This window comes from Phymastichus coffea, unplaced genomic scaffold (assembly GCF_024137745.1).
Source record: "Phymastichus coffea isolate CEN01 unplaced genomic scaffold, Cenicafe_Pcof_1.1 PCOF00038, whole genome shotgun sequence".
NCBI classification, from domain to species: domain Eukaryota; kingdom Metazoa; phylum Arthropoda; class Insecta; order Hymenoptera; family Eulophidae; genus Phymastichus; species Phymastichus coffea.
The window spans coordinates 1,854,176-1,880,628 of record NW_026706849.1 but is presented as its reverse complement, the minus strand read 5'-3'; the positions used below and the strand labels follow the sequence as shown (position 1 = coordinate 1,880,628).

Genomic DNA, 26,453 nt, shown 5'->3' with positions numbered 1-26,453 from the left:
CGAATAATTGATTTGAAAGTGTACTCCTTCCTTTGACTGATTTAAAAAAAACAGCTATCGTTTCATTGGTTTTTAAAACTAGTATCATAATATTAGCTTACAAAACAGTGTTAGTTCTGTATTTCTTACTGTGTAGATATGTTGATTCAATTGACTGCCTAGTACAATTCATACGTCTCTGTAATCCACAAAGATCAAGTTCTCACGATACATGTAAACTTTAAATTGATAAATCACTTACAATAATTACAAAGAATCACAAAAGAGCACGAGACGTTGATTTTTAAAGCTATCTTTTGCGTTTACGTAGAAAATACAAAAAATAATAATAAGAAACTCCATGTTAAATAGTAAGGTTCTGCAATCTACACTTTATATTTACATTAACTGCAACATTGAATTTTCATTACATACAATGAGTATTCGTTCAACAGCAAAATCAATGAACACCGTATGTAATGACACGACATTTTGATGTTGAATATAATATTGTTTGATGTTGGCACTGCCTAATTATTCTCTATTGGCACATGTGTCGAATGAAACAAATTGAGGATAATTAAATTGTTCAACCGATGAATTGCGAGAGGTCAGGTAGCTTGAAGCCATTAAACGAGGATGATGAGAACGGCGATCGCAAACTTCGCTGCTGATTGAAACCACCGAAATTGTTGTTGAACTGGTTGAAGTTGAGCGAGCTGTCGGTTGCCGCAAGCACAAATCCACACTGAGCGGTACATACGTCGTCACGTAAAATCGCTTCGCGCGATGCTTCACGCAAAAGTTGGTTGCAGTCTGTTATTCTCAAAGATGCGCAGTGTGTCTGTAAAATAATAAATAATAGGGTTAATTTTTTCGCGTTTATTCAAATGTAGTTTACCTACTTCACTAAGATATATTAGGTTCTTTCTACCAGTACTGAAGAAATAAAATTAAAAGCTAAACTTACGCCCTCATTAGTGCAGACGCAGCTCGTACAGGGTGTAGGGAAGCCAGAATCTCCAACAGCAACATGTCTATCACCAATTTGACATCCATGCCGAGTTTCACGCCATGCTTCAAAGTTCATATGTGGCATGGAACCACAAGGCACACGAGGATTTAGGAAGTTCGAGGGCAGATCAAAAGCAGCTCGCTGCATTTCAGCGTGATTATCCATGTTTTCACACAATACTTTGGACAAGGTAGTCTTACGAATTTCAGCGAGCTGCTGCTCACTGAATCTGATGTTCGGGTCGTCAGTCTCGTACCAGAAACGATCGCATTTTCGCGCTTGTCTGAATTGAATGGCAATGATACATGCGAACGTTGGTCCTACCAAACCACCCTGCAGTGGTCTTTCACTCATACCACCTGTAACAATTAGGAAAATATTTTTTTTCTCAAAACAAATAGTAAAATTATTTGTGTCATCTATGCAATAATTCACCGACCAGGGAACAGATCAATATCGTCAACGTGAGCATAGACCCTCCTAAGTCTGGTAATGACTTCAGGTGCCATTTCTCTCGACAGATCTTCGAAGCTTGTAGCCCTCTTCAAATTACAAAGAGCTCTGTAAGCGTTGTAGCCTTGCAAACCATGATCCCTCGATCTTTGAATATTTAAGGCAATGAGATCCACACCCGAATGGGGAATACCCTTCTGCTCGAACAAGTGATTCGTAACTTCACCGGTGATAAACTGATCAAGCGTCTCCATGGGAGTGGATACCAAACCGCGAGTCATCTCGTCGATCATGTCGTCTTGGAAGAGCATGTCAGGATTGAAGAAACCGTCGCGCAGCAAGATTGGAGGATCAACATTCTGATAGTGGCGATTCATACGTGGCAAATGTGGCCTCAACAACGAGTGCCCAATACGGAAAGCCGCTGTGGCGAACTCGTTAAGACAACTTGGATTACAAGTAGGCGCGTATTCTTTGTAATAACCCTGAGGCAGCAGTTTCAAACCGTAAAGACTTATAGCGTTCCAACCGAGAATACGTGGTAGAAACTCGTTATAGACGATGTGCTGCAGCATACCACTGATAATTCTTCTAGTTTCCTGGCGAATAAAATTAATCAATTGGAATTACCAACCCATTTGTATTTTTGTTACTGAAAATTATCGAAGAAAGAAAAGTCTTACTTGAAACAATTTTTCAGCATCCCAGTGAGGATTGACTGCTCTGAGACCCTCCATTATTCTGTTATGTTCTCTAACCCACATAGTATGCATGACAGTCAAACCAGGTTGTTCGGAAGCACGACCATCACCACCGATAAAGCACTGACCCGAAGGGGCTTTACACTCAGGATGAGTGGCAGACATTGGTAACATGTCTTTACGACCCAGATGTGAACGAGCGGTGATATTCATGCGACCATTAAAACCTCTGAGTACATCGGCAATACACCTGTTTTCTCCGTAGATGACGGACGCGTCGAGAAAACCGGTATTTTGATTGATCTGGTCACGTGGTCCAAGATGCTGTTGTCCCGGTAGAGATCTCATCGATGGGATACATAGACGTTGGCCAGTGGACGCATTAAGAGTCGGGTAATAGTGGTCGCTGTCTGGCACGGGGAAGGGATTACACTCTGGATGTACCGTACGACTGGAATCACACGAACGACAGCTAGGGATGGACTCCGCGAAACCCTTGTGAATGGGTGTCATGGTTAAGTCGTGATCAAGAAACTGGGCGAATTGCATAACCATTAAGGTATAACGGTTATGAAGATTTGAGATGTCAGGATGAATGGTCGTTGAGATGGTACGTGGGTTTGGCAGAAGATTACCAGTCACGCCGGTGATTTTGGGTTGAGACACTCCATCTTCGTAAACGGGCGGTAAGAGACGAGCAAATGTCGTGAGAGATTTTGCAAGATTAGGATTGCGAAGGTTATTGCAATGACCCGAGAAAGTACGGTACGGTGTAGTTGGGTCACAAGCGTGGTCATCGACTGGACAATCTATTTCTTCGTGGTTGGTGGGTTTCTTACGAGATATGAAGTTTGAGACATCAACGTTCTGTAGAACGTCGTTGAACTCGTTGGCGGGGAAGCCGAGAACGTTGTCGCCTGAGTCGAAAGCTTGCCTCTTTCTTCTTTTCAGACCATGAATTCCGTTGACCAATTCATTGGTTGCCAATTCATAGAGAATTGATGAGTTTGCAAGTGAAAGAGCATCCTTGTTGGCCTTCGAGAAACTAGCTGCGGTACCGAGTGGAGACTTCGGATCGGCAGTTTGCTGTTCCAACCAGGAATTGTACTCTAGCTGTTTACGCATGAGCAGATCCTGTTCAGCCTTCTTCACTGCATCCTTAATCATATCTTCGTTGATTTCCGATAGTAAGGATGAAGCAGTATTGGATAATCCAGGAGTCATCTCCATATGATTGTCCGTCACAGCAACTGGAATGGATTCTTCTCTCCAGGCTGACAAGTCGAGTAATCCATGCCGATTGCAATCAATTTTAGCATTTAAGTAAGGATCTTGCTGAATGAAAGCCTTAGGCTGAATCTTGGCTATGTCAGCATTGGCACAAAGAATTCCGGATAAAGAAACCTTACGGATCTCGGTAAGCTGCTCTGGTTTCAAACTTGATGGTGGAATATCATTCTCGTACCAAAATCGGTCCGAGTTACGAAGCTTTATCAACTGTTCACGTAGTAAACAAGCGAAAGTTGGTCCTACAGCTGCACCTTCAGTTGGAATTTCCAGCATACCACCAATGATTAAGTCTACATCTTCCACGCGCAAATAGATATTCTGAAGCAGAACTACATCGTTTACCTTCATGATATGTGCGAGGCTTGTGAAGTTTTCAACCTGTTTAATCGAGACAATATATGAGTATAAACAGCATCGATCACATTTTATTTCCATTATCTTTAATATTCATTGTACCTTGACACGTCCACGTGAGCAGTAATCAACGAACTGAACGTAACTGGGTAAACCATGATCTCTAGCTTCATGAACAAGGAGAGCACTGGGAGACCAGCCTTGAACATTATCATCCTGGTCGGCGACATCGAGGCTCACGCGTTTAGCCGCAAGAATAACCTGTTCCTCGAGAGCCGAACTCTCTTCGCGTTTGAGAGAAGTGAGTATCTGCAGAGCAGTTAAAGCTACGGCATCGATTGCGCCACCGCGATTGGTCGACGAATAACCCGAGTAGAAGCCACTGCTCGTCGGTGTCAATTCACTGTCCGTGAAAGCTGTCTCGCCTAGCACGCTTGGGGCGAACTCGCTTAGAGTCACATGTTGGATCTGTGGATTATATATGTTACGTGTTAAATGTTGTACGTAACTTCAGGAAGATGCGATGAAGGAGTTATATATTAACCTGAGCGACAACAGCACGACGGGCCTCCAAAAAGAGTTTTGTGTCGCTCCAATGCTCATTGATTTCAGACAAGTTGTCAGCGATTCTATTGTGCTCATGGAGTAAAGCCAGATACACGTGACCTATACTAGAGTTAACACGATTGCAAAGCTCGCACTGTGAAATGTTGACTTTGCCTCTGAAATAAGTCCTGAGTTTGTGAAATTTATCGTCATTGTTTCCATAAAGATCTGATCCGTCGAGATAACCAGAAGCACCGTTCATCTGCTCTCGAGTCTCAAAGTGGCAGCTGTGGCTGCTGAGCGTTGGTGTTGTACGCATATAATCCAGGCATCGACCTTCTTCATCCAAGCCGGGCATACATTCGGGATGGCGTACACTTGACTGGCAACAACTGTCACGATGACGTGGTCGGACGGGGCTAGAGATGTCACGAAGAATTAATTCGGACCAAACACCCGCAAGACTGCTTAGGCCCTCGTGAGCTGTGTCGTCGACTGGGCGATTTAACCGGATATTGTACACTGTTTCTACACTGTTGGGTAGAGCATGGTTGCTCGATGAGTGACGTGGGATCCTTATGCCTGCAATGAGTTATAAAATTGCTTAAAAATGATCAGCAATTTAATAGAATAAATTCTTTAAAACATTAGATGGTTGAATATTATAGTGCTATTTTTATATGTATGTGTGTAGATATATATCATGCAGCGTGAGGGCGGGTAAGACAGACTCTTAAAAATTAATTATATTGTACAAAAAAATCTATTGTTGTGAAAAACGAAATCATAGTAGTTATTGTGAGACTTTTAGTTCAGTTTTAGTTAAACAAAACAAAAATATTATTTGTTAGAGAATGAAAAGGGAAAGTGAACAAGTCTCATCAGCGAAGCACAGGTGACAACCAGTCCCCACACCTATGTCACATACGTAAAGGCACTATCCGCAGTGATGTCTGGCATATTAAAGAAGGTAATGAAAGCGACAGTACATTCAGCGGGAATTGGCCTGCGGGAGCGAGTTCAATGCCGTGATGCTTGATGATGAGTTTTAAGTGTCTCGATTCATTTTCGATTTACGTATGTTCTTATTTATGGCAGATTGTGTTCATAATATGCAAACACACTCTCATCGATGGTGCTAGTAATTTATTTTACACGAAAACACTTTGAAGCACATTATCCTGATTTCGAATAATAAGAATATTTTTTACTGTATTATATTACTGCGTAAAAATTTGATCTTGAAATTTTACTCAGAAAATAAACTTCATTACTCTCACAACAACACGTATGTCGATAAATTATATTCTTGTATTACTAGAGAAATTTCGACAACAACCTGATGATGTTTGCGATGTTTACGCTACTAGGACGAAACAATTTTTGCCGAGTTTTAATTTGCATCTCGATTCTTCAAACTTTCTAGCGAAACTTTCATGATATTTTTTTCTGCACCATATACGTAAGAACGATTTGGTCGTAATATTTTAATTGAATTATAAGCTAATTTGGTCAGGTGAAAAACAAGTTTCTCAATCTTGAACTACTATCGCGAGCTTTTTTATTTATTTTAATACAGTTCGACTTCAAATAAATAACAACTTTTACAATTTCATAAAGATGTATATGAGTCTGCAATAAGATTCCGTAAAATATGAAAGGAACTGCTGTATTGCATTCCACAAATGTTGGTGTAAATAAAATATTTGTCACATTAGAATTTTAATTCGATAAATTTTTGTTCAATTAACGATGGAAAGTTGCAGAAAAGACTGATTCGTGTAAAACACAACTAACAATGAAATAAACTTCTCTTATTTATATAGTATATTAAGATATTTTGCTCACAGAGGTCAAAAAAATATATTCGAGTTATCGAAGACGATAGGAGCAGCTAATTACCATCAGCTTGTATCATAAATTACGATATACATATAGCCATCAATTTTAGAATTTGGAAATTTTGCGACTATGAAAGTGCGAATTCGAAAAGTTGTCCCGGAAATGATGCCCAGTATGCAGACCTATACACCATTGAAAGTTACCGAATTAAATACACACCTCGAAAGCAGAGAACTTCACTTTAATTAAAGTCATATATACTTTTTTTGTGATCACACAACTAACAAGTTCTCGAACCTTCCACAACATTGCAAGGTAAAAATATAATTGTTTTTTTAACGGACTTTTGTATAATTCTAATAAATATTATTACGTCGATTTTGATTAATCACATGCAGAGACATTTTGTGTAATTTAATTTTTTCTTTTAAAGTTGTATGGTAACAGTTCTTCGAAAAATAACTTATTTTACTGTAATGAAAATCTGTTGAGAACTTATTGCGTGTACAAAAATAATATAGTACAGAAAATGTTAGGTACTTTTAAACATACATTAAAACTTAACTATTGATTATCCAAAAAGTGATTAGTCAAAAAAAAAATTGTATAAAGAAATCTAGTACGAAAACTAGACCAAACAATCCTCATCTGGTGATTTTTTTCGCACGCGCGCGTAAAAAGTGAATGTGAGGCCACTTGAAATTTGAGGTCGCCTTACGTGTTTATTTAAAAAAAGAAAAGGTCGGGAGACGAGCTGGTTCATGTCACTTTCTTCGTATAAGCTTTCTTATTTTTTCGAGCCTCGATTTTACTGGCGCCCCCCCCCCCCTCCCCTTCTGCCTCACTCTCTCTCTCTCTCTTTCTCACTCTCTCGTACATCAGTTCATATAGACTTTTTTTCTTTGTCCGTGACTGACCGAAATTCCTACGATTCGTTTTCTTAGTTTATTTATATAGTGGAATCTTAAACGTGCGTGGCCTCGTTTTGTTCCTCGTTCGCTTATGTTATTGACGACTTGTGGTTTTCAAATTGTAATTATCATGCCGGATTTTTTAATCCAATAAAACTGACAATCAAAGATTTAATTTTAGGATTGATAGTTTTCTTGTAGCATATCAATCTGATACTAGTCTCGATGGAATTCCCATAAAAAAAATTTACACGTTATTAAATGTCTATTTAAAATATAATTTACATCACGTAATTTAAATAATCGATATAAGTTTGAATATTAGATTAATACCATAAGAAAGTTTTGCGCATTTGCAGGAAGACGCAATACGTAAGTATTCACATTGAAATTTGTCGTTCTGTGTTTGTTTTCGTTGTTACATAATATATAAACGGCAAATAAGTTACGTAATTCATTCTTCTGAATGAATCCTGAAAGGTCTTAAGGATTTAAGATGTTCCCTTCTATCCAACGTGTTTCATTACATAATGTTTAGAATTGATTATTTTACGTGCAATTTCGTAAGAATTGTGTAACGGATTAAGCCAGGTCATTTACACCTACACTTAAACCCATCTTCACACACTCGCGCACATACGTAGCAGCAACCAAAAATTTGCAGGTACTTCATTTGATATACAAATTGAATAACATTCAACTCATGTAAACATTCGCAACATAAAAGCACGATATACACATCTACTTTCTTTTATAAATTTTCATTTGCAATTTATTCTATAATCTCGAAATAATAATTTTAAAAAATTGCGAAGTAATACAGCGCAAAACTCGAGGCAAAACTGGATTAAATCATTGATTTTCTCGAGAATCCAGTAAAACCAGCGTTAGCTACTTGTTAGAATCACATGATTAATTGTAGCGGTACGAGGCTTTCGAAAAATTGGATCACGTGGAAAGAATTATCAGGAAGTTCGAGAATCACGTATATAAATCACCATTGCAACCATAGGCAAAATGATGTTGCGTAGTGCAAGCACGGCGCGTTAATCGTCGATTTTCACTTTCCACTCGTGCCACGCGTTGTGCGCACCAAGAGATCATCTCTGCCATAGGGCTTAAGATCGATTTTTTCGGGCCTCATGCGGCTAGTAGGTGCATTGCAAAATGCTTATGCAAGCGATAACTATCGAGGCGGCTTTTGCGCCGATGCACCGCGCACGAAAACTTTACACTCTAATTTCGAGCTACAACCGCACGTTCGTTACCGTATACAGTCACGAGGTGCATGCGAGCGTTGCGAATTCTTCGTTTCTTCGCTCTTTGAAGATTGAAGTCTACGATTCCACAATAAGTAGATCATGCAAAAGGTAACTCGAGATGCAAAAGAACCGATTTCAGTCTGTTCGATGTAAAGTCATTTCGAAAAATCTGATTAGACTTTTACTTTGTAACTCAACTGAAACTAAAAGCGCGCAAGGAGCATACGTGTTTATACGGCCTATTTCGCTAGTTAAATAGCTTCATTTTCCAATTCACCAACGCGGAAATTACGACGTAGCTAATATGTGTTTACTGAAAAAACAATGATTTACGAAGATAAGAACGTAGCTTTTTCTTCTCTTCGTGAATAAACGACGTACGTCTTTTTCTGATGAAATAATAAGTCGAAAGTTTAAAGCGCCATAATTGGCTTTTTAAGGAGAGTCAGAGTTTATGCCAGTGATAACAACTATGCATTTTCTAAAGATATCTATCGGAAAACTAATGATGTTGGAAATTCAATTATATAAATTCAATAAGGTGATTTTTTACGCGAGAAATTTTAGAAAATCATCTAACTTTCGAGCGAAGCCACGTATTCGAGTTACCTGCAAGATTACAGTAGTGCAATGGACTATACTCTCGAACAGATCGGATTTTCCCCATTGAGACATTAAAAGCCAATGAAAAAAAGTCGATCAAACTTACCATCGACATAGGCAGGCTTCACAAGCCTAAGGTAAGGTGAACCACGAGCGCCCCAGGCTGGATGTCTGACATTGTTGCAAGCCCCGGAAGGCGTGCGGTACTTGCTTGGCGGACAAGGCCGTTCCTGTCTCACGCGGCATGGCTCCTGCTGCTGCTGACTGCAAAAAAGTGAAAATCGAACGTCATTTAACGAAAAAAGAAGATTGGAAAACCGGATCGATGACGTGCTTTCTTCCGGGACTCCTCTCTCCTTTCTCCGCTTGATTTTTTTTTCAGTAAGCACGTCTCGATGGGATTATTGTTGTTTATTATCTCGGCTGTTTTACGTCGAATTTATTTATTTATTTATTTATGCTTGTACTATGGAAAATTATTTATAAATACACGATCGCAGACATTTTTTTTTGCTAATTGAGAAAGTAATCGTATTTTTCAATCGAGTGAAGAGCTAGAATTGGTCGTTACATTTCGACGAGCTGGGAGCTCTGCCTTTCCGTCTTATTTATCACTGTTGGTTTTTTTTGTAAAAGCTGTGCTGTCGTTACCTCACGGGTAATATACTTTTTGTTCAGCAAGGGAGGCGTTGACCTCATTCCTATTATGCATCGTTATTGTATGTGTGTATTTAAAAAGTCACTACCAAAAGTTATTTATTTTAAATGTTGTTAGCTATTTTTTTTGTTCTATTGAATCAATGCCATAAAATTATTAATTTAATGATACGTTGAACAATTGGACAATTTATAGATATTGTACAGTAATATTCGATAGCTATAGGAATAGATTTCCGTAGCTAATTAATAAAATCGAAAAATTTTATAAATCTTTCACGTTTCATATAATTACAAGTGAAGTTACTAACACCGATTATTTGTATGCGTATATAATTAAAATCAAATTAGATAAGAAGGAATTCAGACAATTTGAAAATTTTTATGCATATCATAGAGTTCATATTTCTAGAAAGTCATAAGTTATGCTGGCGCTTAGATTATAGGTTTTTTAGTACGCATTACGCGTTTTTCGTTAGCATAACAGCGAAAGAAAAAAATAAAAAAATCGTTGGCGTGAAAATAGATTAATGGTAGTTCTACAATAAATTTTGGTCTTAATTATATTCCGAGACAAATAAGCGACGTCAGCATTTTTCCGCGTAATTTTTAATAACGATTCCATCTATGCCACTAAAGCTCGGTTACTTCCTCGTTTCTCGGACTTTTCTGTGTGACCGCACTGCACTTTCCAACGCAACGAATCCTTTTTATATATGCAAGGAAATTACCCAAACGTCGCGTCGTACCGAATTATTTTTCCAGTGACTTATTTGGCACGACATTAATTTCTTTTTGAGTACATATTTTGCGCAATATACTCGTTGGAATTCAGAAAGTAGTAAATATTTTTTTATATACACGTTGCTTATCATTAGCCGCAGTTTGACTATTGTACAATAAGCTCAAATTACCAAAAAATAAAAATGTTTGGCATACGTGAAGATGGTTTCACGTTGACTCAATCACTATCATCGAATTGATAGCTATTATATGCTAAAATTGTGCAGCTTAGCTTATGCATTATGACAAAAGGAGTGGAAATATTATGTAGACAAAAAAAGTAAGACATCAAATCTAGTTGGTCTTGTAAATTGCCAAGTCGCACACGTGACGTAGGGTATGCGAGCGTAAAAATCTTACGCGGTGTGCGTCAACTTCTCTCGATCGACTCTCGCTCTCTACTCGACTTTTACTTTCATGGCCGAGCTTCGAGACGGCAGCTATGTCTCGTGGTCGTGGAGTGTAATTGTCGCACTGGATTTCTTTCGTCGGTCCGCACAGAAAAGCCCAAATGTCACTACGTGCGTATTGCCACGAGTTGAGCTTCTTGTTTCGAGCCCCGTCCTATGATAGTCATTAATATTTTCTTCTTAGTCATGGTATGTTTGTAACCGATTTTCGGTGTATTTTTATTCACTGAATAACTTTAATTAATTGATCCTTACTTCATGTGAAGTATAAAAATTAAATAATACGAGCTTTAAAAAATCAATTCATCTTTATTTAAAAGGAAAAGGATTTATCTGAAAAATAAATAAAATCAACTGGAATGAAATTTCATACTGAGTTCACCAATTGTAGATTTTTAATTAGACGTTTATTCATAATTGAACCAGGACACGAGTTTATAATTGCGCGTTGTGGACAAGTGCCTCTTTCGCGATGACAGATCGAGCTATTAATAAACGAAAACGAGACGAGCTACAAAAGGCACGGCTTTCTTTGGCGCGAACGCGTAACTACAGCTTCCTGCCACAGCGCCGGTGAGGCAGTTAGCCTGGAACCTTTGCTTAGCGCCCGAGAAATGATGACGATAGTGGCTAATGACGGTGTGACTTTTTTTCCTCTTCTGGTCGGCACCGCAGCACCTACCTTACGTCAGAATATCCTCGTTGAAAATTTTAATGGAGCAAAAGTTCTTATCTCGGGAACCATTGTCTTATAGACAGACATGCTGTGTTGCACAAAACCTGTGTCTTGTGATCTCTGTGGCTTAGAGTCATACAATTTGGTCTCTGTATATCCGGCAGAATGTACTTTCCGTGAAGTTTCATTACGATTACCAAGTAAATTGTGTTTGAAGTGAAAGTCTATGAGTTTTTTTTGATAGTTATTTTCTACTTGGTCTGGACGTGTTAAATTTCACTGAAATTAAAAGTGCTCTCTATTTATAGTTATACCCTTTGTATCAAAAATTCTTATCAATTTATTTTACACAAGAGAGTCAATTCTTATTTAGATCAGAATAGATGGTTCTCTTTTTGTTAATTTTAACTATGTAGGCCTAATTAAGCGTGTGATATTTTCCTTAACTACAGTATGCGGTTTAAGTCAAATGAGCTGACTAGTTTGGTTTAATTGCTGAAAAAGTTGAAAATTAGAGTCTTAACTTACTGGTGAGGTACTTGAAGCGTGAAACGTTCTGCTTCGATAGCGGCACGAGCACGAGCTTGTAAGTCATAGTCTACTCCATAAACGTAATCTGTAAATGCACGACAGTCGTTATTTTGTATTGTTCAAAATGTGCCATTCAATGATTCTTATCATGTTTGTTTCTGTTTTGTAAACAATAAAAGTTTAATGTGAATCAAATAAAAACCAACTGGCAAGACTAACGACTTTGACTATCAATTAGGAAAAAATGTTAAATGCAAAGTGGTTATTAGATGGTCTTACACGCAAAACGTTGTAAAAGGTTCATTATAAATTTATGAAATCGAGATTAAAACAAAAGTGACTGTACTGAAACGAGCAAGCGTGAAATTATACGCTACTGTGAGCAGACTTGCTTCTCCTGTAGAAACCTAAAAGTATCATTCATGTGAAATTTTAACCTACTCACAGTGGTACATAAAATTACACGCCTACATGTGATTGAAAATTTAATTATATAAATAAATTTATTGTTTTAGATGAGGAACGTCGAACAATTATCAAATCAAATTATGGTAAAACTTTTTTAAATTTACCTTTATGATTATTCACAGATATTTGACTAAATGATTAGTAAATAAAGCAAGTCATTAAGATTTCCATTATAGTTATTGTCGATCTTACCTGCAATGTCAAATGGCTTATTGATTGCAGAAACAGCTGCTGCCGTAAAAACCAGGGAGAGAAGTACCAAATTGGTCCTGTAAAATAAAAACAAAATTCATTAATAACATTATTTTTAGATAGTACGTAACTGTTGTTTAAGTGTAAATATACGCGATGTAAATCTATATAAGGGTTTACTTAAAAGCTTGCGTTTAATATTAGAATTATAACTTGAGTGAACAATTTGAAATAGAAAAATAATTACATAGCACTCTTTCAAGGCATTAGAGTACACATTCAAGTACATGATATGTAAATAAACAATAAGTCAGCCAATCTCGCACAAAGAGCAAAAAAGACGCTCGACTTTATATACACCGAAAGAAATTCACCTATCACCTTAGCACACGTTTGTGCGCGTTTCTAACCGCAACTTTCGCTAACGAACAGCGAAACTGGAAATGCTAAAATCTAGCCTCGGACTAAGAATGGCCAAGTCCATGGTCCTCAAATGCCCCAGGCTGATTTCTTTTAGTTCAAAGTGTGTAGCTAAATATCGAACTCGAGCTCGTTTCTCTACCTTTCACTAACGTCTAAAAATCTTTCATTGCACCGAGAACTTTTTGAAAAGTTGCGTTTGTTTTATAAGCAAAACTTATCAATATTGAAATTTTATTATTAAACTTCAATTGAAAGTAATATTTTGTATTTTGTTTATTTATTTACAAGAAAATAGGATGACAAGCACTATTTATTACAACGGTAGCTTCGCGCGGTGCTATATTGAAACTACACTTATTGCAATGATCGCTTTCTAACTTATAATTCAACTGAAGGATACGTCAGAAGTTGGAATCTTTACTTGACTATTTTCCATAACAATCGCCAGAAAATGGCAAAAAAAGAAACGCTGTTTAAAAGTCACGACGAAAGTTATTCATCAGGCACACACTGGCGAGTACAAAAGCTTCGCGCAGCTCTCTACTCATGTCTCGTCGTTGTAAATAGCTGCGCTAAGAATGATGCCGCGAAAGATTATTATCATTGATCTTGAGACACCGTACAATCTAAGTTCGCGGGTGTCGAGTGTCCGCTCACGAAAATTACAGCTTATTAAAAAATTAAGTAGTACTATCGTGACGTGGACTTTTAAATACCATTCAATGATGTGCCATGTCCTGTTTGAATGCCCTAGATGCAAGAAGGAAATAAAGCAATTGTTAGGGTGGCTAACGGATAGTCAGTGTTCTTCTGTTTGAATAAGTAACGGACCGACATACATTTGTGGAATAATTGTTGAATTTCGCATGATTACGCACAATCGAAATCTATTTATTAAATCAAGAAAAATGTTTTGGCTTTTAAACTATTTCCGGACTAAACCGACGCAGCCAGCGATAAATATTCCTAAAATCGAAAAAATCGTGATCGCATAAACCACGCGATATTTTCCATCATAGCCACCGGACGCCAAAGAATGTCGTATAGCCGGCATTTGGCATTTTCCACATATATGTATATGTATAAGATTCACCTGTGCTCAGCGCTCACTCGCTCTCTCGCCAGCCGATAATTCAGTGTCAGTAGGTCATAGCGCGCGGGAGAAATCTTTTACCACACATCTGTAAAGTCATGGACTGTTCCTCGAGGCTCTTTTTTCACGCGCGAGGACCGTTCTTTTTTCCTTATTTTACGCCAAATGGACCACTAAATTATCGTCTTTCTTCGAGCTTACTTGCTTTATTGCTAGATCTATCACCTGCCACGCGAAAGTGTCGTGTGGTGTCGAAGTAACGTTTTAAAATATGTAGTAACGTTTATTCTTGGAATGGGTGAGGAATTTCGACGACTTGGATTTATCAGTAGTTAGTCGATCGTTATACAATTAACGCAGTTGCTATTCCTCGCAGTCATTGGAAAAGTTGAGAGTGAATTATTGGGTGCAATATACGCCACTGGACTGTTAAGAACTATGTCAACACGTGGAAATTTTCTTGTCATTTAGAATAGCATATAGAAAGATGTGTTTATTAGAAAACTAGATATTTTTTTCCAGGTTGGCTGTCGATAAGTACATTTATATGAGCTCAAAATTTGGTCTCGTTTGCATGTTCTTCGTATTATTTTGATAATTGAAAAATTATGATTTACGATAAAAACAACATAATAAACGATGAAACCAATCGTAATCAAAAACTAATTTTAAACTTCCATTTGCTCGTTATCTTTTGTTACTGTTCTGAAAAACTTTTGTATCAATTGAAACTCATAAAAACTTGCTTCCTACGCACTTGCATAATATAAATTTGTTAGTTTTTAATTTTCTCTTAATTTTTCAACGTTTGTCAAAACATACAATGATTCGATGAGTGAGTTTCTTTCAATAAAAACAATAATACTTTTTATCAAACGCTAATTTCGAATGTCATAGTGTGCACGGAATCACAAAATAATAAAGCGCGCGTGCGAACGAATCATTGCCGTAGATTTTGCTACGGTTACACATGCAGCGAGCGAGACAGAGACGTAGAAACGACTTTTCCTAGAGCAAGAGAAGACGCGTTTTATCACCGAAAGAGAAAGGTGGGCGTGGAAAGGTCGCCGTCGTCGAGCCACTGTAACCACACTCTTGTAGGCGAAGGTCAATGAAACCTGGAATTCGTTTTCCCACCCGGAAGTTAATACTTGCGTGCTTATTGCACTTAGTTTTTTTGAAGCATAAAATGGTATGTGAACGATTTAAACAAACCTTTGTTCTCACTCATCAAATATTTCATTTCCACAACAATGAAATATTTGATTTTTGTATTATCTAATTAAATACAGTATTGATCTTGAGACTCGTGATAAAAAAACTGCTACTTCTATGCTATTGCAACTGCATTGTGTCATTTACAGTGTGATCATAAATAGAGTTGACGCGTGGAACTATAAATTTTACAAACGAGATTGCATTCTTTGTATGCCTCCACGTAATCGTAATGAATGGTTACGTTGATGCGCTCACATATATCATAATATGATTAAAAAAAAAGAAAACATTGTATAGCGTAAATGAATTGATTGTTACTTGGCAAACGTTTTGTGGAAAGAGCAAAATGTTGACATGCATAGTATTATTTTTTTTGTCGCAAAACAGAAGAGAAAGCGTGGATGATTTGTAAAAACTATAATGCCGAGCCAATTTGTAAAAAGAAACGGCTGTCTGTAACGATTCGATTGGAAAAAACAGGTTGAAAGCCAAATTCAGAAAATTAAGAACCGTCGATCGATGTTATTGGAATGAACACACTCGAGATGTTCAATCGTACACAAGTCCGTACATTCAAAAAAATCTCGTTCGACTGGAAAGTTTCGCATCACTGCAATACCTATCTCAGTGGTAAATTCAATTTACCCATGTTTGAACCATTGAAAGCCAAAACAATCCAATGAATAAATCTGTCCGCCGCGTGGATGCGTCAACTATACAATCCAGTATAAATAAAACTATTACAAATCCGAAAGAATAATGTTATCGCAAAGTGCTCAATCTCATGCTTAAACGTATTGCCTTCAATTAACAAATCATCCTGCGGATGTGTGTTATAGCTGTTTGAGAAGAAAATAGTCCCGATGGACACGCGGAAACTTTCGCGACGACAGCGCTAAACAAGGCGAGGAAAAAGAGAGCGCTGCTGCTTGCTGCTGCTGCACGAGTGCAACTCGCATTCCGAGAGTGTCGATGCTACTATGCGATCGCCGTCAGAGATATTTCCTTGTTTTTTTTTTATTATTCTTCTTGGTTTTTTATAGTTAATTACTCTTATAGCTCAATAATTATTAGGAGATAAAATGTAGTATCAAAGTGATCGGGGCTTGCGTTTGATGAACTTTTTTTTTCAGTTTTTAAAGGATTTTTATAATTCAAGCTTTCGAAAAGTCGCACAAAGAAATGCTGCTGTATACTGTCATCTTATTCTATTCACAGCTCAAAAAGTGCGTGTACTTTGGGTCTTCTCCATACCGAAGGAATATTCTCGCTATGTTTTGTTCCATATGAATTCGAACCCACCGAAACACTGATATAGTTCACCATCTACTTCCCTAAAAGTATTCAGTAGTTTAAGGAGTATCGAACGGAAAATGCGTCAGCTCTATTTATAAAATATTTTTCAAATCAAATAAAATGTATAATTTTATATTTAAAGTGAAAAAGAACTTATCTTATCTTATAAGATCTTATAAAAAGTGCAAAAGATAGTGGATTCTTAAATCCCAGTATACGTATAGAAGGTGAATGGTAAACTATATTAATGTTCCAGGTGGTAAAAAATCACAGGAATATTTCCTTAGTGTAATAAAGCCATCACGCGTTGGCAGCAAAAATTAATTTTTCACACGCAACATCGAAAAGAAAAAGAAATCCGATTGCCACAAAGAATATAAAATCGACGTCGTCCGACAAACGTACATGTACACGCGTAGGTATGAGCGCGTTGCTGGGTCTCGTCGGAGGAAGTGTGCGCGATGCGAGCGCACGGCGATCAGGTGAAAGTGGAATCGGCCATCAGCCGTTGTATTCGCGATTGGCCAATCCCTCAAGGGGACGTCATCATCATCCTCTCCCATATCATTTTCTCTTTCAAGCCCATACGAGAGTCAACGATGTTACGTTGCATGCGTTTGTTTATGGAGGAAGCTGCGAGAATTATTGATGTTTTTTTATTGAAAATTTGTTTATATTTTAATAGAGATAATAAATATTTGGAAAAAGATATACATAAATATAGGTTCACTTTTATATCGTTCATGGGAATATAAAAAGCTTTGAAATTAACTTTATGTATACTGTCTTGATATTTTTACATCTCAATTAGGAATTTAAGTCTTGAATTATGTTTAAGTATGAAGAGCCGTGATGATTTTCGAAATTTCATTTCTACTGCACACTCGAATTCCTGTTTGACTGACGAGTTTTACAATAAACTTTGGTATCCTTATACGTAAAATTTATTATTTATCATATTATTTAAAACAACTTTCTTGATAGAGCTATTTGACCGAGAAATTTCACATGAGAATGATTTTTTGAGGTCGTCGAAATTGACTTTCATATACCTGTTCGAAGAGGAGTTAGAAATGGCGTTGAGTTACATGAACAATTTCGAATTCGAAATTGGCAACCTTGACCTGAAAGCCGAGAAATTTGTCTGTCGCAATGAAGAAAATAGAAAACGAAAGTCATGTTACATTCGATTTCTTCGACGTGCACTTGATGTAAGTGTGACTATTATGACATTTGTTGCCACCTGATTGAAATGGGAATTCTCAATCGACTGTTAGAATTGACATAATTTTATTTTTGAATTGTGAATTGTGTAATATGTAAATACAAAAATATACAGCAAAATGTGATAATAAAAAATTAAGTGTTATAAATAACGATGTATGATATTTTTTGTGATATCAACGGTGAATGAGTCCTACATATATGTGGGACTATTGTACGCAAGTTGCTGTAACTTTTTACTACATGGGTTTTTTAACATATGATAGCTTACTTTGGAGCATATAAAAGTGGCGTTGGAATTAGTTATTCCGTGATATCTTTGACTATATCCAACATAAACAATCATATTTTAAACTAACCCTCCTTTTTCGGATGTGCAAAGATAACATACTAATATGGAAATATTCGGAAAGGGAGTTTTTATGTATCATACGTGACACATATAAATAAATTACGATCTTTTTTACATTTCTACGATACCATAGACTATTTAGTGCTGTCTGACAATGTACAGTTGAGTATATTATAATTTTGATAACCGGAAAATCAATATTAGAACTTTGATAACTGGAATGACTAACGTTATTTTATCTGTGCAAAAAAATTAAAAATAAAAATGTTTAAAACATTATTTTTCAAAATTCACTCTTAATATTCGAGTCTCACAAAGGTATCCAACGAAAAAAGTATAAATTGGAAGAGTATTTGACTTATTGACGCGCTAGAAAATTTCTGATAGGTGCTCTTAAAAAACCAAATGCTGCAAAGCGGACTGGGCGTTCAGCGGTGGTTTAGGTCTAAAATTATCATTGCCTGACGGCATGGACGTAATGCCGTAATGCTGTATCATACTACGTGCTAATCCAAAATCAGAGCACAGTCTCGTATTAGGTATAGTCCGATACTGCTTCAGTCCACCTTATTTCAATAATCCAAGGCTTTACAGGAACCTTACAAACACAGTTCATATAAATTAATGACTTTCCAGTTGGATTTTGCATTCAATTTTGCATTCAAGTGTTAATTCAATATGTTTTGATTCTTTTATTGCAATTTACGATGTATAAAATATTAAAATTTAAATGAATGCATTAAACACTATACATATCCCTGCTATCAGTGTTTTTAACACGGCTATAATTAATCAGCATTTGTCATTGAATTATTTAAAAACACCCTCTTACTTCTTTTTGTAGAAAGTACATTCCGTAAAATGCTTTTCGTGTGGCAAGAGACGTTGTCTTTTGCGTCATTTTACTTTGAGTGGAAAATCTAACGGGAAAAGAGATTTCTGGACACCAAGAGGGTCCTCTTGATATATGATAAAATTCTTTCAAGTTCTATTTTAAAAATGAAATTCCTCTAATCCTATAAGAATTTATTATTGTTTTTTTTAACACCTGTTACATTATGATTTGAATTAGTAAGCCTCGATGATCGGCTTCTAATGAAGCTATCAGAGCAAGCTCACGAGAAACTGAACAATCAACCAACAACCGAACAGAGAAGCATGCTCATCTAGAGAGAGAGATAAGGCCGCACGAGAGATGCTTGACACTTGCAGCATGCAAATCGCACAATGATATCTATATAGTAAAGACATAGAGCCGCTGGCACTAGCGAACGTGTCGAGCAGTTCTCCTTGACTCGGCATCTTCTTCTCTCTACACGAGCTCTCTTTCTCTGGCGGCACAAGAGCACGAGCACGATTACTTAACACTTGACACTCTTGGTGCACTTATAACCTGACAGGTGTATACTGCAACGTGTGGCTTAATCCATCAGCCTTACGCCGACAATAAATTTCAATAAATTCGATTGTCGCGCACAGATATAGTAAACGCCAGAGTTTATTTATGGCGAGCCGAGCGACTTTTCACACCTTGCGAAACGTGTGCACGTTCGCGATGGCAATACCCGTGCCTTGAACTCGAGAAAAAGAATAGTTTTTCTATCAGTCATGACTCGTGGAATTTTATTATTCTACCCTTTCAAAATTATATTCTGCCATTGCGAAACATGAGAGTCTTCTTTGACGATTGGCGTTGACGATCTATTATGGTGGTGAGGTTTCGAAATAATAGCAGTCAATCAAAATTTCATGCGACCGAATAGCATCAATAATTAGCAGTCGAAGCGAGCAATAGACTCTTAATTGGCATTGAAAGAAATCACATTTAAGAGTTATTGTTTGTTTTTACATTTTTATTTTTCGTTCGTGCGGTTCTTCAATCAACTTATTAAATTCTTGTAAAATGTTTTATATAAACCACATCACAATGCAGTACAAGCGATAAAGATCGGCTCTTAAAGTATAACTGAAATCCATTAATATATGAATATCTTCGATTTTCGACAAAAGAAAGATCAATCACGTTGGAGTTTTTTATCCACTTAGTAATTCGATTTTTAATGAAACAGAGTATTTCAACAAAATGAAGGAATTGTCAAAAGAAAAAATTCAGATTACGATTTTATAATTTATTATTGTACGTGCGTTGCTGAATAATTGAGCAGAAATACTGACTAAATTTTTAACAATACTTCAATGAGAAATAGAAGAACATGCTTCAACGAGATAATACTGAAGTCTACCTAGTAAGATATCTAAAAAAAGTTAGATGAATAATCGCCTTGATCCGATCAAGCAAGCTTTGTTGTGACAAACACTATTTTTTCAATGCACAAATAACATATTTGAATAATTCATTATAATACAAAAACATGTTGTTCGCACGATATCTTTCATGCACTTGCTTATATTATCGCTTACAATTAGATACAGTACCAATTGACCGGTCGATCAGCATGTCGAAAGCCGTCACGTACGGCGACGTTTACTGTAGACTTTCCGGCTCTTTTTTTCCAGCGGACCGTGCGGCAATAATTGCACCCAATGGAGCGTTAAAACACCGCACTCTTAACAATTCCTAACGCGCGGAATTTTCGCGTATACATATATTAAAATCACTTTTATGTGTAGGTGCTGCATTTATGTTTCAAACAGGTTTGCATGTTTCATTCTCTAGTTTTTTTTACGGGAGGAGATAAAAGTTGAAATTAAAAACACACTTCCTTTTAGAAAGTATTGCACTAGCAGATGTACGTCAACTTATAGTATGCAGATGACAAAGTTTTTCAATTGTGCAACAGAAACATTTTCCATCGTGAAGAGTACAATGTAGCAACGTCAGACAAAATGAAACTTTAATAACAACTAATATGAAAATTGCAGTTACGTTAATTTCAATACAGTGAATCCGAGAAAAACAATAAAGGTCGTCGTAAAAAATACTAATTATTTCATTGTATTACGAAGTGTCAAGAGGTGCTCGCAAAAAAAATTATTGGGAAGCATAGAAACATAAACGCGAAGAAAAAACAATAAAAGCGATGCACATAAAAGTTAGAGTGAGAGAAAAGAGAAAAAATATTCTAGTCAATGTCCGGAGTGTCATTCGGCCCTGACCTACGATAACGAGGTTATACGTCCGCAGTAGCATGAATGAGTAAGAAAATTGTGAAATTGCATATCCGTCATCCGTGAGTATTTTTGCTTTATGAAAAAAGTCACCGGAAATTAAGGTAATGAAGAATTGCGCTTTAAAACACCTTGTCTATGTATTCTTTCTACAGCTTATGATGCACTGATCAAGTAGTCATAATGATAATCGTTGAAATAGACGGATTGCTTAATCGATATGCTGACTGAGAAGATTTTTCTGTAATGGTGTCGTCATTCAATAGAAAAAAAGAGAAAGTTCTATCATTTTTTTAAAGTAACATTCCATTGAAGAATATTAATACGATACAGAAAAAAATCTCTTTCCTTCCAACGAACTCCACGTCTTTTTTCGTGATTAATAACAGAAAAAACAATATTTTTACACATTCCATCTTATCAGCTATACATACCCCACCATTCTTTTATATATATATAGAAAATAGCAGTATTTCGATGAAACGTCTCTTCAAAATTTAAAAACAAGTTAATTTTAAAAGTAACTGATTTTTTATATTAAAATATAACAGAATAATAAGCATTCTTTCAAAAACATCAAGTCAACGTACATACAAAAATATTTAGCATGTAGATAAAATTATATTCATAGACACAATTGATTCATTTTAAGAACAGCTACTTTAGATTTCATCACATAAATAACACCAGAAAAACACTGTAATTCTAAAAAATCTTTTTAAACTGTAAAATGTTAATACTCATGTTTGACATAACAAAAGTAGTCGTATACTTTTTCAATGTTTACATTAGCAGTAATCGCTTACGGAATTAAAATGTACTACTCAGAAGCACATTAAAATTGTTTAACAATTACGTCCGTATGGGGACTTCAAAAGTCAAATGACTCATAAAAAACTTAAGTCAACAACTCCATCAGGGTATCGGGGAATAAGAATCTTGCGAGCTCGTACATACCAAATTGTCCGTGTCGATTCGTTAGTTTTTTTTTCTTTCGTCCTATTTGTCGTTGCTTCGACTCTTCCTTTTGTCGAAGCCGGGTTTTCGTCGTACGTGACATTTTTTCCGAACTTTCTTTCGTTACTTCCGTTTTCTGCTTCTTTTTGCGCTTCTCGACGTATCTGGATGAATGATGTTGCTTCGATTTCGTCCACGTATGTTAAATTTATACAGGCTCACAGCGGGTTTCCTTTTCATTTGTTTGACTTTCTCTGCCATACACGTGCGACGCATATAAGACTCGCGAGTGAGAGGATACTTTTATTTTCAAAGAGTATTTCTACAAGATTCTAATTGGCATATTTGTCCCACTTCGGGATTATGTTTTAGATTGATGATTGATTACGGCATCAAAAGTCGAAAAACTTTATCAATTTACAGATATTCCACTTAGATTTTAAATTCAGATGTCCCTATACACGACCAAATATATATTCGGCTATAAGAACACTGCGATAAAATGTTAATAATTCGAAGATCGCGCGCATGGCTTAGAAAAGTACGCAACAGAAAGAGAAAGCCCATTAGTGAAATTGACGACGAGTATATATGAACATTTGGATAATTATTCCGAAGAGCCCGCAGGGCTACGATTAATTTAATCGTCCCATTCGATTAATTTTCTGTTTTCCGCTGCAATACACTCGCGGGAAACCGTTTTTATAGCCCTGGGAACGCGTGAAGATTTCGCGCCGAAGACAATATTTGCGATCGTAAAAAATAAGGTGAAAATCGATTCACATTGGCGGGCCCATTCGACGATCGATCGATTTTATTTTTTCTCGCTCGTATTTTCACATTTACGATGTGTCGTTTCGAACGCACGGATTACTGCACTTGAAAAAAATTCATATAAGCGGCGTAATAACTCGAGTTATTTTGCCCGGTTATTGTCACGTGAACCTTAAACTTTCACGCTCATTTGTACTTTTCTCCGAATCTATCTTGAAGCGTATGTAATACGTGCGCTTGCTCGTACACTCGTTAAAGTCACTTGACATCTTCACTCGAGGATCTAATTACGTTAGAAGAAAGTTTGTTTTTTAAGAGAGCTTCTTTTCGTGTCTTCTTTAGAAACTTTTATGGTTGATTTTTCAAGCGAGAACGTTACATGGAAACACTCCACTTTTGTTTTGAATTTCCATCATATAACACTTTTAGTGGCCAAGTGTATTAAAGAAATATGATTACGTCTACTACATGGCGTGAAGCATTTTTTTCATTACCAAATAAATCAACTTTTAATTGTTTTCAGTAAGAACATTTGTTTAAATGCTATTTATACTATAAATTTAAAATATCTCAGAATCAAATTGACTATATTACAGAATTTACCCTTAACAAGCATCGAATATGGATTTGCCGCGAAGACAACAAAGCAAATAGCAAGAGGCCGCTGCGCACGCAGGCAGTAACATCATCGGTACGTTCGCTCTGCTATCGCGCAAGCGGCGGCGACGAGCCCATGAAGCGCGGAGCGCATGCACGCCTCAAGGCCGTTATCCTTTTCCCCGCGCCAAGCGGTGAGCTCGCGTGTGTGGCAAAATCCATGTCACTGGGTCAGCGATCCAGGATTAGGATGACGCAGTCACCGTATATTCAGCGCGAGGAAAGTCAATAACACTCCTGACGCTGCTTGTCATTTTCTCCGCGTGGCTTTGTACAAACACGTACGCGCATATAATTTTGGACGCGTACGCTTTTACTCGCGCAGGATCGGACTCTGCGTCTGTTCTCTCTCGCACTTCGACGCTGAAAGTGAATTTGCAGGTAGCCTCGAATTCTTTTTTTATAAAAAAAAGATATAACATTTATAATATATAATAAAAAATAGATATGTATTGCCGAGAGTGTAACCACACTTGCGTCATGAATTCTGCGCTCTTTTAAGTTGGTCGATTGGATTTGGGTCAAAGTATTCACACATGCATGAATCTCGGCAACATTATTCCGAGACATGCTAATGATGACATCTCCGCGTGTCTTTTTTGGACCATTTTATCATTACCGCGACTTACGTTGTAGGGTGAGCGCGTGTACTGGAGGAAATGTTGCAAGGATCATTGTATAACAATCTCTTTCGATTACTAACGGCAGCGATCGTCATTTGTAACAGCGTTAGATGTTACTTCTTGGCGCCTGCGATCGACGTACGCTTTCAGATAATACTTGTCATGCGCGATTGTCCGAGCAGTAGCCGCTGTCTCGAAAGAAAGTGATTTCGTAACGCCGGAGATTTGGTCAGGTTGGCCGCGCGACAACGCTACTCTTACCGTTTATTTTGGTTCTCTAAATAATTTGTTGCTATCTTCCAAGTAAAAAGACACATTACGCAAAACTGGCAATATCAGAGCGATGACGCCAGCGTGGAGTACAATAATCGTATCGCTGGAACAACGAAAGTGTACCAGGTGTGCGGGTTCGCATTCCAGGCATATCTATCGAATTGCATAATGGCAAAGAGAATCGACACAGTGGCACTGACCACAATCAAATGGCGAAATCGACCTTGCCACGACAAAATCCCTATCGAGTTGCATCAATGCACAGAAAATACAAGAATGCCAAACAGGTTTTCTTCGTCCATAGGAAATACGTGTCTGACATCACGTCATTATTGTACGCTTTGACGTCGATATTAGTCTAAAGAAAGAAAAAAAATTAGCAAATTTCTCTCTCGACGCCTTCTCTATTTCGCAACGACCGCGATTATGTAGCAACTTATAGCCTGTTAATCGATTTGGTTTTTTGCAAAAAGAATATAGTGTCAATGTGGAGAGTCGACCGATTATATTCACGTAAGCATTTTTTTTGTAATTTGATATTTGATATTGAGATGTAAGTAATTTTTCAGTAGCCGGTCCGATATATTTCAATTATAATAGAATTCATTGCAAAAATGTTGTGGTCAGCGAGATTCCTTATTATAAATTATCTACTTGGAAATATACGTATATCAAAGTGAAATTCTTTCACGCTCTCACGTTATTATCATTAATGCCACGCGCATCAAGTGCACATAGAACAGAAGCTGCTAAATATATATGTATGCCGAATAAGCTTTCGCATCGCTTTTAGACTGAAAATCGTTTTCATTTTATCAAAAATTTTAATTCAACGACGACGCATTAATCAATGGTAAAAAGAGTGTGTGTATCTTCTGTGGTCTTACGCTCCGCGTTGTGAATATTATTGTAAGCTTGCAGGTATAGATTATTGAAATGCTAGATACAGTCTGATCGATACGTGAATTATTTATAATCAGATAACGTTAATTTAATTGAACATTAATCCCACGGGTATGTAACTTTTGCACTTGCGCGCAAGTTGTTACTCAAGATTCTACTTTATCCCTCGAGGTCCGACCGGCAAGTTCGAAATGTTCGGTAACAATGAACTTTCGCGCATAACTTTCGTAATGAAGCCCGATTCCGCAACGAAGCGTCAGCTTTTCGATAAAACCACTATGCAGAGAGAAAAATACAGATAGAAGGAAGGCAAAAGTGAAAAAACTTACCGCAGCAACACCAAGCACCTCATCCTTGCCGATGGTAATGTGTGTTTCGAATGACCAACAACGTCTTTCTTCAAAAGAAGCACTGTTCGCTAATTGTTTCCCGAAGCAAAATAAGAGAGAAACAGAACAAAACCAAATCGCAGTCGTGTATCGGGTGTCGCGAAGGGTCACACTCAGCACTGAGCGAGCATCGCGAACTCTGCTCGTTGGGGGTCTACGGCAAGCTGCACGAGACTGACTAGCAGCTCAGTGAAAGAACAGCAGTGGCGGTGTCGGCAGCGACGGCGGCGGCAGCAGCAGCTCACCGAAATATTTTTGGGGGGGCAAAAGGGAAAGGGGGAATAAGGCCCCTTCTACTATATACTCGACAGCTCTCGCGCGGCCGCGGCGGCGAAAGCGTGAGTAAGTGAGTAAGTGAGTACGCGCGGAAGGAAGAGCGCGCTTATTGCTTGTGGGCTCCGCGACTGCGCGTTACTCCTACGTAGCTCTATACCTCTAGGCAGAGAGCGGGGAAACGTTGTGAGACCCC

The 26,453-nt window shown here is 37.4% G+C and overlaps 1 protein-coding gene across 1 annotated transcript; it reads right to left on the bottom strand.

Moving 5' to 3' along the window:
• Positions 1-544: 544 nt before the first annotated feature.
• Positions 545-26,057, bottom strand: LOC131663675 (uncharacterized). Its single transcript, XM_058934205.1, has 10 exons — positions 25,925-26,057; positions 12,674-12,750; positions 12,011-12,098; positions 9,063-9,220; positions 4,337-4,920; positions 3,895-4,260; positions 2,131-3,816; positions 1,434-2,046; positions 950-1,353; positions 545-823 (listed from the first exon to the last, which is right to left on the bottom strand). Exons 1-10 carry the CDS (start codon positions 25,945-25,947, stop codon positions 569-571), a joined length of 4,254 nt encoding a protein of 1,417 aa, XP_058790188.1. The 5' UTR covers positions 25,948-26,057; the 3' UTR covers positions 545-568.
• Positions 26,058-26,453: the final 396 nt, after the last annotated feature.